Source organism: Musca autumnalis, unplaced genomic scaffold, assembly GCF_047663935.1.
Source record: "Musca autumnalis isolate F117 unplaced genomic scaffold, ASM4766393v1 scaffold_4, whole genome shotgun sequence".
NCBI lineage: Eukaryota > Metazoa > Arthropoda > Insecta > Diptera > Muscidae > Musca > Musca autumnalis.
Window position 1 is genome coordinate 19,662,907 of NW_027411977.1, and position 12,752 is coordinate 19,675,658.

Consider the following 12,752-nt stretch of genomic DNA (forward strand, 5'->3'; position numbering starts at 1 on the left):
TCTCTAGCCAATTCAGCAGTACGGCGGTCAGATGTTATAAAGTCGGGTGGCCTGAGTCAGGGGAAAAGACTCGTTGTCACGGTTGTCATGTCATTAATCAGACTGGGTGTCACAATGGTAATGTTTGGCGAGCTGTGGCAATCTGCTGGGACATTTGGTATAACTTCGGGTATTTGACCAGCAGGTATGTAGCGATCAGCAGCTGATCATCAGCTGCAGCAATGATGATATCCCGGAAAATTCTCTCAGTTACCCGAGGATCTAAGGGAAACGACAGCTCTTTGAAGCGGTGATTGGTAAATTCTCTGAGCCCTTGCCAATCAGTTTTTCCATGGTTCAAGAAAGTAAGGCGGTCAGAAGTTATGAAGTCGGATGGTATGTTAATGGCGGCGATGATAGAGAGGTGATATGAGCTAAGGGAAAAGGCTGGTTGCCAGGACACGTCATTTATCAGACCTGGTGCCACAATGATGGTGTTTGGCAATCTGCGGCGATCTCCTCTTATCCTCGTAGGTACGTCTTCATTTGCCGTGCAATATGTGGGACTATCTTTGCATGGCCAGCACTGTACCTCTCTGGCCATTGCCTATGGCAGAATTCTCATGATGAGCGAACTAATATCAGGTATATGACGCGGTACACAACTATTCATCGGCGGTATGTACACATTTAGCAGGTCTAACTCGGCAGTCCCACACTTTACTACTACCCCCACACATTCCACTAGAGTCAATCTCAAGCGAGATAGGTCTGTACTGGGCAGACTGGTGTATGAGGATGGCAAGTCCTTCTCCTCCGCTTCTTCTATCATTCATTCGCAAAACGCTGTAACCATCCCAACGTTACAAACTACAGGTGACGGTAGGCTTTGAAGTGCAGATCGTTGTAATTAAATTGCAGTGACGATTCATTCCAGCGGGACCGAACAACAATATGGAGGATAGGATGCTGCATTTGTTGTTGTTGAGGGGGCAGTGAGAGTGTTTCTTATTACGACGATGAATCCGACGACGAAGTTGGAGACACACTGGGAGATGTTCTGGCGCAACAAGCAGCAACCTAACTCCTATGGCAGTAGTCATGGATGCGGCTAAGACCAGAACCACCTCGGAAGGGCACCCATTCCTTACATACATTACATCGTACCGATTTTGACCTGTGGTAGATGCAGCCTGAGTGGTTGAGTTGACGGCCCTGGTCAAAGATACGTCCAAGAATCACAAAAAACTTGTTATTGTCTTTAAACGTAGAATAAACAGTAAGAAAGTTTTATATAAGCACGGAGCGCCATAACTAATTTCAAATGGAAGGTGCTTACATGTTTTTGCGGAATCTCAAACTACAATGTTCATATATTATAGTACGTTTATATATAACCGGATTTAACAAATCCACTGGATTTTAAGTGTCAATTCCATTACATATACGTCAAACAAATCCTCATAAGGAAGGTTAACCCTGTAAAAGGCTATAATATAAACATGGCCTTATTGTTCCTCTAACATCACATACGGGACAAGGGAGACTTTCATGGTAGAACAATAAAAGATAACAGCAATACCCAGCTGACTGAACTGGGCTGTAATGTTAGTGTCAAATTCCATACGACATTTTATATATTTATTTCTATTTTCGATGTATATTAGGGATATATATTTTTTAAGAAAAAATATATTCATCAGAAAAAACTATTTCCCATAAAAACTTCTTCATAACATTGACCTCATCCAGGTCCGAACGACGTGCCGCACACTAAAACACCGCTTATAGAGGAGGTACAATATTTGTTAATACGTGTAGTATTTTGTTAAACTTGAAAAGAATAAAGCCATAACACCGTGTGTAATTTTGCGAGTCATGGTGTGATAGAACACCAAAAAAAGAGAAGATACATGTCTCGCCGTTTTTCCCTATCTCATAAACTTTCGCGATTATAGGCCTCCAAAGTTTGAGGCTTTGGTGTAAAAAGGGGTATTATAGTCAGGACTATATCTTCCAAACCTTTAGGAAATTTTTATTTATCTCAGAGGCAAAGTTGTAGCTCTTGTCTTAAAGAACAAAAGTTGTGAACACATATAATCCATCAAACTTCATCTGCAAGGTCAAAATCGCCAATGTCAAATTTCGTTTAAAAATGTTCCTCGAGTTTTGATCTACAGCTATCAAACCGATCAAAGCAAAAAAGCAACTACAAAAATGTACGGACTCTTTATGGTGTGTTCTTAAAGGTCAAAATAGCAAAGCAAATGTGATTTGTATCCTGTTTTCTCTGGTTCTGGTCCACAGATACTAAACCGTTCAATATTCAAGAAAACAACCAACTACAATAATGTAGCAAAGGCATCAATAAACAACTTTCTGGAACACACGAAATGTCTATGAACGGTTCTTAATGGTAAAAATAGCAAAAATCTTTTGAAAATATTCAATTTTTATACCTTTTCTCCGACTCTGGTCCAAAGATAGATACACAACGGCCCAAAAATTAAGGATACAGTCAACTACAAAAATGTACCTTAGATTTCAAGTTTCTAGAACATATGAAGATACTAGGAACGATTCTTCACGCTCAAAATTCGATTAGTTTATATCATTCTTTCCTGTTCAGGTCCGTAAATAACAAACCTTTCAAATTTCCTTGAGTTTTTAACAGTTTGTTATTTCCAAACCTGAGCAGGGGGAATGTTAAAAATAATTTAATTTTTCGTGAATTTCAGCCCTGAGAATCATTCCTAGAATCTTCATATGTTCTAGAAAGTTGTTTATTGAAATCTTAGGTACATTTTTGTGGTTGACGGTATACTTAATTTTTGGGCGATTCGGTATCTGTGGACCAGAATCGGAGAAAAAAGTGTAAAAATTGAATATTTTCAAAAGTGTTTCGCTATTTTTACCATTAAGAACCGTTCATAGACTTTTCGCATGTTCCAGTTGTTTATTGATGCATTTACTACATTATTGTAGTTGGTTGTTTTCCTAAATATTGAACGGTTTAGTATCTGTAGACCAGAACCCGAGAAAACAGGATAAAAATCCCATTTTCTTTGCTATTGTGACCTTTAAGAATCGCCTATACATAGTTCGTATGTTCTAAAAAGATGTTTATTAAGACCTGAGGTACATTTTTGTAGTTGCTTGTTTGCTTCAAATTTGATCGGTTTGACAGCTGTAGACAAAAACCCGAGAAAAAAATTGAAAAGAAGATTGACCTTGGCGATTTTGACCTTGCAAATGAAGTTTGAAGGACTATATGTGTTCACAATTTTTGCTCTTTAAGACAAGAGCTAAAACTTTGCCTCTGAGATAAATTCAAATTTCCTAACGGTTTGGAAAATATAGTGCTGACTAAATGACCCTTTATACATCAAAGCCTCAAACCTTTGGAAGCCTATAACCGCGAAAGTTGATGAGATAAGAAAAAACGGCGATACACGTGTCCTCTCTTTTTTGTTCTTGTATCACGCTGCGGTGTCAGCATATGGTTAATAATTTTCGTGTTGCACAGTGTAATAAACGTGTGCTATTTTGATTTTAAAAACAATAAAATGAAGCAGCTTCTCCTTTTTCGATGAATTACCATCGACCCCAAATATTTTTGCAAGATTTTACTTTCTGCGAGAGATTATGCATTTAGTGGAATGATATGGAAACATTCAAATTGAAAATCTAACGAGTTTTCATTCATGTTTTCCAAAATATTCAATCAAATGTGAAAAAATAGTTGTTTTTTTAACTTCCAATAATTTATAGATTTTTCCTTATTTTGTTTACATTTACCGTTGACACTAACATTACAAACAAAAACAAATGTCTATGTGGTTGTTGTAGAGTTGTATTTGTTGTAGTATTTACTTTACCTGGTTTGTTCTACCATGGGAGACTTAAATGTTCACTGATGAGAAAAATAAAAAAAAAACAAGTAAAAAAAGTATCAGTCGACATTGCCGACAGAGATATACCCTCAGCCTGTGTGGATTTAAATACTTGTTTTCAAAAAAAAAACTTACGTATTTAGGGGGGGTTTTAAAAACAATATGGATAGGATTAAATCGCAACAATTTGCGGGGGTAGTTAGGGGTTTTTTAAACTGAGTTTCGACAATATTTAGAGTACCATTTTAGCGAATATTTTCGAACTTTTCTGGGGGAGGTATCGGAAGGTCCACTCCTTCCACCTTCGAATTTCATCTAATATTCGAAGAAATATTACGATATCCGCAGTATTCGGTTCGAGCTCTCCAGTCACTGCATATGGTGCCATAGGGTGTTTTTACAACTTTCGGGCTTTTTTCTCAAGAAGTATGGACTTGCCCTGGACGTTTACTGTCGTAATTGAGGCAGCGAATGCATGTTGCTTCACAAAAAGTGATCCGAGAGCAGGTCTTAAAGTGAATTTATCCAAAAATGTGTTTGGGAAGTACCGGACGGAGAGGACGAATATAGTCTATATTCGAACCTGACCTATACCTGGTAGATATATTAGAATGTGTAAAGTATGGACCAAATCTGTCACTCCCATCAAGAGTTATCGTACGCACAATTTTTCCTAACATTTTTGAGATTTACCTGAAGGAGTGGCTCGATATGGCTTATCTTCGAAGTTAAATTAAGTTTGCACAAAATATTACGAAGACCACATTTTGGACCAAAACGGCAGATCCGTTCGAGAATTATCTTACGCTCCGACCACTACACACGGTGTCATAGGCTATTTTCTCAGGAAGTATGGACTTACCCCTGATGAAACATACAGGTACCCGAAGGAGTGGAACGAATGAGTCCATGTTGAAACCTTATCTAAGTCTGGTACACATTTCACGATGTGCAAAGTATGGATCAAATCGAGTTATCGTGCGCACAAATTTTCCGAAAATGTTCGAACTTTTGTGGGAGAGGTACCTGAAGGAGTAGACCGATATGGCCCATCTTCGAACTTAAACTAAGCTTGGACAAAATATTACGATAGCCAACTTTTTGACCAAATCGGCTCATCCGTTTGTGAGTTATCGTGCGCACCAGCCAGACAGACGGACAAACATTGCTAAATCGACTTCAAATTGTCTGAAACACATTTCGTCCAAACATACTTGGGGTCTAAAACCATTATTTCGATGAGGCACATTTTGCCCGTATGAAAGTGTATATAACCTTTCTAGCCTGAAGGCTGAGGGTATAAAAATCGCCGGAACGTTTTTTAAATAAATCAGAGAAAATATTGTAGCTGTGAAATTTCTCTACAACATTGTTTTTTGTCATTTTTCCCAGGTTGTACCCTGTTTGAGATATAGAAGTTCAAATTGGGACCATGCACTGACTGTATCGCCCCCTTATAAAACAATGTCATGACTGCAATTTTCCAACTTAAACTTATATACCTATCTCGAAAATGGTACAACCTAGGAACAAATTACAAAAGCCAATCTTGTAGAGAGTTTTCACAGCTAAAAGATTTTCTCTAGTCCCATTTCGATTGAAAGTTAGTCAAGGCGCACCGTGCCAGTTGTGTCTTAGAACACGTCTTTCGGACCGTGGTGCAATGTACCGCACTCTGAATACCCGCATTCGATTCCCAGTCCGGAGAGCATCAACATCTCAACGGTGGCAAAATACCCCTTTAGCCTAATGTTACCCATATTTCCTGAGCCATGTAAAAAAATTAAAAGTGGTGTCTTACGACACGCCGTTTGGACTCGGCTATAAAAAGGTGATCCAATATCATTAAAAGAAAGAAGACATTACTTACTTGGACTGACAGCCCTTTGAAATGTATCATCAATGCTGTTGTTATTGTTGCTGGCCTCCACCTCCTCCTCCTTGTTCTGCAACTGTGACTCACGTTCGATAGGATAGTTTTTATTTGGTTTATAAATTGAAAAGACACTTTCATTTAAATTCATATTTTCAATTGGTGTTATGGTTTTTCTTTGAAAAGTTGAATCTTCGTCCAGACCAAAGCTATCAAAATTATTGGCATCATCCGCAATGTTCTCATCCACGCTGCTTTTCTTATAATGGCGCAGCGATTGAACTCCTTCATCATTATTCTCAACATTTGGACTTCCTTGTATGTAATTAACATCCTCTACCACCAAATCCTGGGCCGTTGATTTTTTGTCTATTACATTTCTCATAAAAAGATTTGATTTTTTTGAAAATCGATCAATACACTGCGATTGATTCATTACAATATTTTTTTTTTATTTAAAATTATTTGAAAAACAAATTTAATGACACAACTTCTTTTTTCGCTCTTAATTCAAGTACTATTTAATGGAGAATGAAAAGCTTAACAATGGTGTTTGCAATTTTTATATACCACCTGCCCCGGAGCATTGTTGTTGTTTTGCCGTTTTTTCGCAAAGCCAAAGTGTCAACCACACACATGTGATGAATATTTTATGAGATAAATGCAGGCTAATGCGAACATAAAATACGGTCTTTGACCAGCGCTCCTGTCCTGTCACGTCATGCAAACTCAACTCGTTGATAATGTCCATAAAAAAATGGGCAAAAACTTACACAAAGTAAATAAGCCAAATAAATAAGCTGACCATGGGGACAACTAAGTCCAAGATGGATGAATGTTGAAGACACTTGCATTGTGCTGAATAACTGTTTACAATGCGAGGATAAGAGTTATGAGAGAACAAATAGTAATGTTAAGTTTTTAAATGGAAATGGAAAAACAGCCTGTAACTTTCGCGAATTCGTTTCAAATGACCCCATATTCCCTGGTCCGATAGGTTAAAAAAATATAAACATAAAATTCACGAGTTTATAAAGAAAAACCAAAAATTGCAATAGTGTCAAAAAATCCTAATCTGGTCCGAAATGGCGCGATTTGAGAAGAAATTGGTCCAGAACGCTTTGATAATGATTTTAAATTAGATTACAAAAAAATAAAAATTTTAATGAAAAGCAAATATGTTGTTATTACAGATAAAATTAAAAAATGCATTGCAGAACTTCAATGCATTTGGTGCGGAAACTTTTTTCGCGATAGAGAAAAATTGACTCCGTTTTTCATAATAGTTTTCCGTGCTCTACACTGCTATGTGGTGGTATTTTTTTGGTTATAGCCCTACTGTGTATATTGAAACATTTTTTTTTTTGCCAAAAACGTATGTATTTAGGGGGTTTTAAAAATTTTGGATGTATGAACCGACAAAAATGTTGATTAGGATTAAAGATCAAAAGTTTTGCAGAGGAGATACTTAAAGGAATGGATCGACATTGACCATTATGGAAGTGGATCTCCAGCCACTACATATGGTGCCATAAGGGGTTTTTACACCCTTCGGGCTGTTTGCTCAAGAAGTATGGACTTTCCCCTAAAAAAAATTTTACCACCGTAATTGAGGCAGCGAATGCAAGTTGCTTCAAGAAAAATCAACGTGATTCGATTGCAGGTCTTAAAGTGAACTTATCCGAAATTTTGTGTGGGAAGTACCGGATGGAGTGGACAAATATAGTCCATATTTGAACCTGATCTATATCTGGTAGATATATTAGGATGTGTAACGTATGGACCAATTCGGCCACTCCCTTCAAGTGTTACAATTTTTCCGAACATTTTTGAACTTTTGTGGGGGAGGTACCGGAAGGAGTGGACCGATATGGCTTATCTTCGAACTTAAACTAAGTTTGGACAAAATATTACTAAGGCCAAATATTGGACCGACCAACCACTACATACGGTGTCATAGGGTTATTTTGCAACTTTGGGGCTTTTTTATCAGGAAGTGTAGACTTGCCCCTGATGAAATTTGTACCGTCGTATAGGGGGCAGTGAATACAAGTTGCTAAAACAAAAATCAAAGCGATTAGAGAGCAGGTCCTAAGCTGAACTTATCCCAAATTTTGTGTGGGAGGTACCCGAAGGAGTGGACCGATTGAGTCCACATTGGTAACTCATCTAAGTCTGGTAGACGTTTCACGATTTGCAAAGTATGGACCAAATCGGTTACTCTCTTCAAGAGTTATCGTACGTACAAATTTTCCGAACATTTTCGAACTTTTGTGGGGGAGGTACCGGAAGGAGTGGACCGATATAACCCATCTTCGAACTTAAACTAAGTTTGGACAAAATATTAGGAAAGCCAAATTTTGGATCGGATCGATTGATCCGTTCGAGAGTTATCGTGCGCTCCAGCCAGCCAGACAGACAGACAGACGGACGGACATTGCTCAATCGACTCCAAATTGTCTGAAACACATTTCGTCCAAACATACTTGGGGTCTAAAACCATTATTTCGATGAGGCACATTTTGCCCGTATGAAAGTGTATATACGCTCGTTAGCATAAATGCTGAGGGTATAACAAATCGAAGATTTTCATTCATAATTTTACAACTAATTTTACAGTTGTCTGGACGCCTACGTCATACCGGCAAGGTTTGGGTTTTTGATATAGTCCATATTCGAACCTGATATATGCATAGAAGTAATATTTCCAAATCCCTAGTTTGGAACATTTCGGTGAGTTCCTTCAGGAACTATCGTGCGAATATCCTAGCGAATTGTCTGAAATGGATTTCGTCCAAACATAGCTGGGGTCTAAAATCATTTTTTGGATAATATCATTGGCCTAAATGTTGAGGGTATAAACAAATATTAAAAGAATTTTGGAAATAGTTTTCGATCGATCAATGAAAAAAGGCCAATATTTCGAGCTACTATTACATTACTTTTCATCAAAGGTATCACAAAACCTTCAAGACCCCGTAAAGAATTGCAATTTAAAAACCTGGAAATCCGTTGTCATGATTTTAAAACTTTTCTATCATGATTGCTACATTTTGTAACATGGAATGTAAATGTAGTTCTATGCAAGAAAATCACAACAATAAAAAACCACATATATGTTAGGCAGTAGTTCAGTTATCCAACCGCTATATTCATGTTGGTTTTCAAGTTTATTTTCGTAGATTGCCGAAATATGTCTCCTAGAAATAAACAAGTAAGCAAATGCTATAGTCGGACAGGGCCGATCATGTGATACCCTACACCACTACCCCTGCAATTAGCTACTAGCATATCAAAATTCCTTTATTTAACAAATAAACTTTTTGTAAAGAAGTTGTTCATGGCTGAAATACTCAGAAAATGTCGCCAACATTATTGAGGGGTATTCTGCCACCATTAAAAATTTTATGTTGTCTGGCCGGAAAAATGCATATTCAATTACACTGTGCAACAAAATTCAATTTTTTTCAAAATGATGAGAAAACCCGATTACATTATGAAAGTAGAGCTAAAAATATGAGACACGTGTATCGGGGTTTTTAAAGTTTACGTCGGAAAGTAACCAAAATAGGCGGGGCAAATTCCGCCCATATTTAAATTTTTCGAAATATTCGAGTTTATATATCTTGGAATCCTTGCATCTCAGGTATATGGTGTCTTTGGCAACTTTACTTAGGAGGGTGTGGGAAACACTTTTGTTAAACATTTTAACCCTCATGCGGTTCATTAAAGGGGTCTTTTTTGTCCTTTTTTCGAAAATCTTTCAAAAACTCATTAAAAATGTGATCGTATCAAATCCGAATATTCTACAAAATTATTCGCCATAAAATTTTACTATAGGTCTCAGAATACACCAAATCTATAACTCTTGTCTAATCGCCAGGAATCTCTAAAAATGAAAAACACGTTTTAGGGTTAAAGTCGGACTTCATCTGAGTTTATTCAAAATTGTCCCACAAAACATAATTTTAGAGAGATGATGTCAGAGACAAAAATATTCTTCGTCAAATTTCACCATAGGTCACTAAAGAAATGAAATGTCTATTTACATTCTATAGCATGAAAATATCAGTATCAATTTTGCTGAAATAACATGCAAATATTTCCCAATTTTTTTTATTAAAATTTTTTCCTTCTTTTTTCTTGTTGATACATGGAAGTAATATAAAACTTGGTTATTGGTGAAAAGTGTCAAAGGATGAAAAATTCTACACAAAATTTCACTATGAGTTTCAAAATAAGTCATAAATCTATGTACACTATTTCCTTAAAAAAATTAGATTACAAATTTATATATATTATGATCAGGGTTTCGGAGTCGGAGTCGGAGTCTACGAGTCGGAGTCGAGCAATTTTGCTGGAGTCGGAGTCTGAGTCGGAAAAAATAACTCGACTCCGACTCCGGGCAAAATTTTTTCCACGTTATAGAAACATAGAATTAAATTTGGAACAAGAACATTTTTTTTAAATCATTATTTATTTTAAAAGAAAATTATAAGAAAACATATATGCAAACGGTATTTTATACTAATTTAAAGGACAATTCACAGGATATTTACTATCCTCTGAAGTGTAGTCTATTCATCCCTATTTTGTTGATCCGAATGATTCTTTACATTTTTGCAAACAAAAGTAAAGTTCTATGACAATAACATTAAGATTGGACCTTTAACCTCTTTCGTCAGAAGTCTTACTGGTCTTCTCACAAAGGTCTATTGGTATTCTCATTAGAAGTCATCCTTGTCCTCTATTAAAGACATTGTGGTCTCTATGTATTTCGGTAAATTTCGCATAATCTATTAACTATATATCAAATTCAGATTAAATTCGTTGTTTGTCAACGCCATAACTCAGAAGTCTGACAAACGGCGAATCTTTCTTTTAGGATTCTTTATGTACTCAATGAGGGCATTAGATGTAGACATTCAAATAACCGGATCTGTCCGCCAGGAACAGACATAGTTCATGTGTATCCGAGTTTTCTACACAAGCAATAGCATATACGAAATTCAATGAAATACATAATCATAGAGTTTTCATGAGAAAGGATCGGGTAAAAGTGATAAAGGACAATGGAAACATGACAATATCTATTTCTTGTCTTAGTGGACCGACCCTACATAAAATTTTCCTAGCAACATTTTTGTAGAATATTTTTTGTAGAATATATCTCAAATATTTAAATAAAATTATCCACTCCACACCAAAGTTCAAAATGTGAGCGCTGAATTTTAGTATAAATAGCTTAGCATAGAATATGTGATCAACTTTTTTAGTCGATCGGAACAATATTTCTATAGTTTTCTATAGTATAAGCGTTGGATGGGAACGATTTATTTTATTTTGTATGCTGTGTTTTTCTCGAAATCGGCCACTAAAATATATGACAATTGGCTTATCAGTTTTCGAGGAAGAGTTGTGGTTGGCACCGCAAAATGCTTTAATAAAAACAGGGGTTCGTAGACGGTCTCAAAACTTCGTAATATTTTTCGCTTTCAGATGAAGAAAAAATTTACGTAATAAGTTACGTAGTTTTCTCGGAAAAAATCATGAAAAATAGATTTTATTGAGCTTTACAACTGGGGGTCTCCTTTTAAGGCTAAGCGCACTAAAATGTTGGGTTACATCCAGTTTGCATTGCTTATAATTTTTATTGCATGTAGCCCTTATGATTTGTATTGCCCCTTCATTTTCACATATTTTGAAAGCTTAAATATTTTCTCACGCGGAAGAATTCCGTCCAAAATATACTCGTGCAAAAAAGGAAAACCGACAAAAACTTTTTTATTTTATTCATTTTTAATGGTATAGGAATTCACTCTCGGAGTCGACCCGGAGTCGGAGTCGGAGCCGGAGTCGTGAAAAAAACTCGCCTGGAGTCGGAGTCGGAGTCGAGCCAAAAATACCTCGACTCCGAAACCCTGATTATGATGAAATTATATGTTTTAATTTTGGACTGTTAATTTTACATAATTCCATACTGGATCAAAATCTAGCAAAATCCTTTACTTTTTGGGAATATTGTTAAAGAAAGAAAAGTTCCAAATAAAATTTCATTATGAGTCTCTGAATAAAAGAAATCTGTAGCCATAACATATAACATTCTTAGCAGCACTTGTTTTTGATATGTAGGTTTTAGGGCCATATTTACCAATTTTCATACAGATTGTCGTTGTGATTGAAAAATATAAATATCTTATTGATGGTTTTTCGTTATAAATTCATACAGAAGATGTTGTGCGTTCAATTTAAACAGCTTTAAAAACATTTGTTGTGAATATATATTTGAAAAATATAAAAAACCCAGATCGGACCTGCCAAAATTGCGTATTTTTAATACTTTCAACTTAAATACCGTAGTTAGGATATGCTATTGGTTACTTATATTGCATGCGAAAATACATTAGAGGTCTACGGCTATGGTCCAATGAAAATATAAGTGTAAATGCCAACAAAATAGGAGTGTGTCCCATCATTGTAGTTTTTTTGGACCACACCAAATTGTGCATGTGAGAGCCCATATGACACTTATATTTTCATTGGACCATAGCCGTAGACCTCTAATATATTTTCGCATGCAATATAAGTAACCAATAGCATATCCTAACTACGGTATTTAAGTTGAAAGTATTAAAAATACGCAATTTTGGCAGGTCCGATCTGGGTTTTTTATATTTTTCAAATAGTACATTTTGCAAAAAGTGGCTAAGCGACCCCATGCTGCAATATATGTATAAAAATCCAATTGGACAATTAATACGCAGAGGCTCCGCGTAATTTGCTATAATGCCAGAACTGGGAATTTCTCTGTCATTATAGAGACAATTTGTAGCATGGTACTTGGTCTTCATTTGAGGTGTAAAACGTTCCATATGAAACTTGTCGGTATAGGTTCACGCATTCATATAGCCCCCATAGAACGTACCTCCCGATTTTCGGTGTTTTGAAGGTTGTGGGCTCAATATTCCTCAGAAATGGCTGAAAGTTGGTATTTGGTCTTCATTTAG

The 12,752-nt window shown here is 36.3% G+C and overlaps 1 protein-coding gene across 2 annotated transcripts in view; it reads right to left on the minus strand.

Annotated features, from left to right (window-relative positions):
* The window catches only part of Gr64a (Gustatory receptor 64a), a 31,699-nt gene extending 25,435 nt beyond the window's left edge, over nucleotides 1–6,264 (minus strand). The window contains exon 1 of one of the 2 annotated variants that reach the window (XM_073980297.1): nucleotides 5,743–6,264. In XM_073980297.1, the coding sequence (XP_073836398.1) occupies nucleotides 5,743–6,181 (439 nt within the window). In that variant the 5' untranslated portion in view covers nucleotides 6,182–6,264. The remainder of the gene's footprint in view (nucleotides 1–5,742) is intronic. The other variant, XM_073980298.1, reaches the window with a different exon arrangement.
* Nucleotides 6,265–12,752: the final 6,488 nt, after the last annotated feature.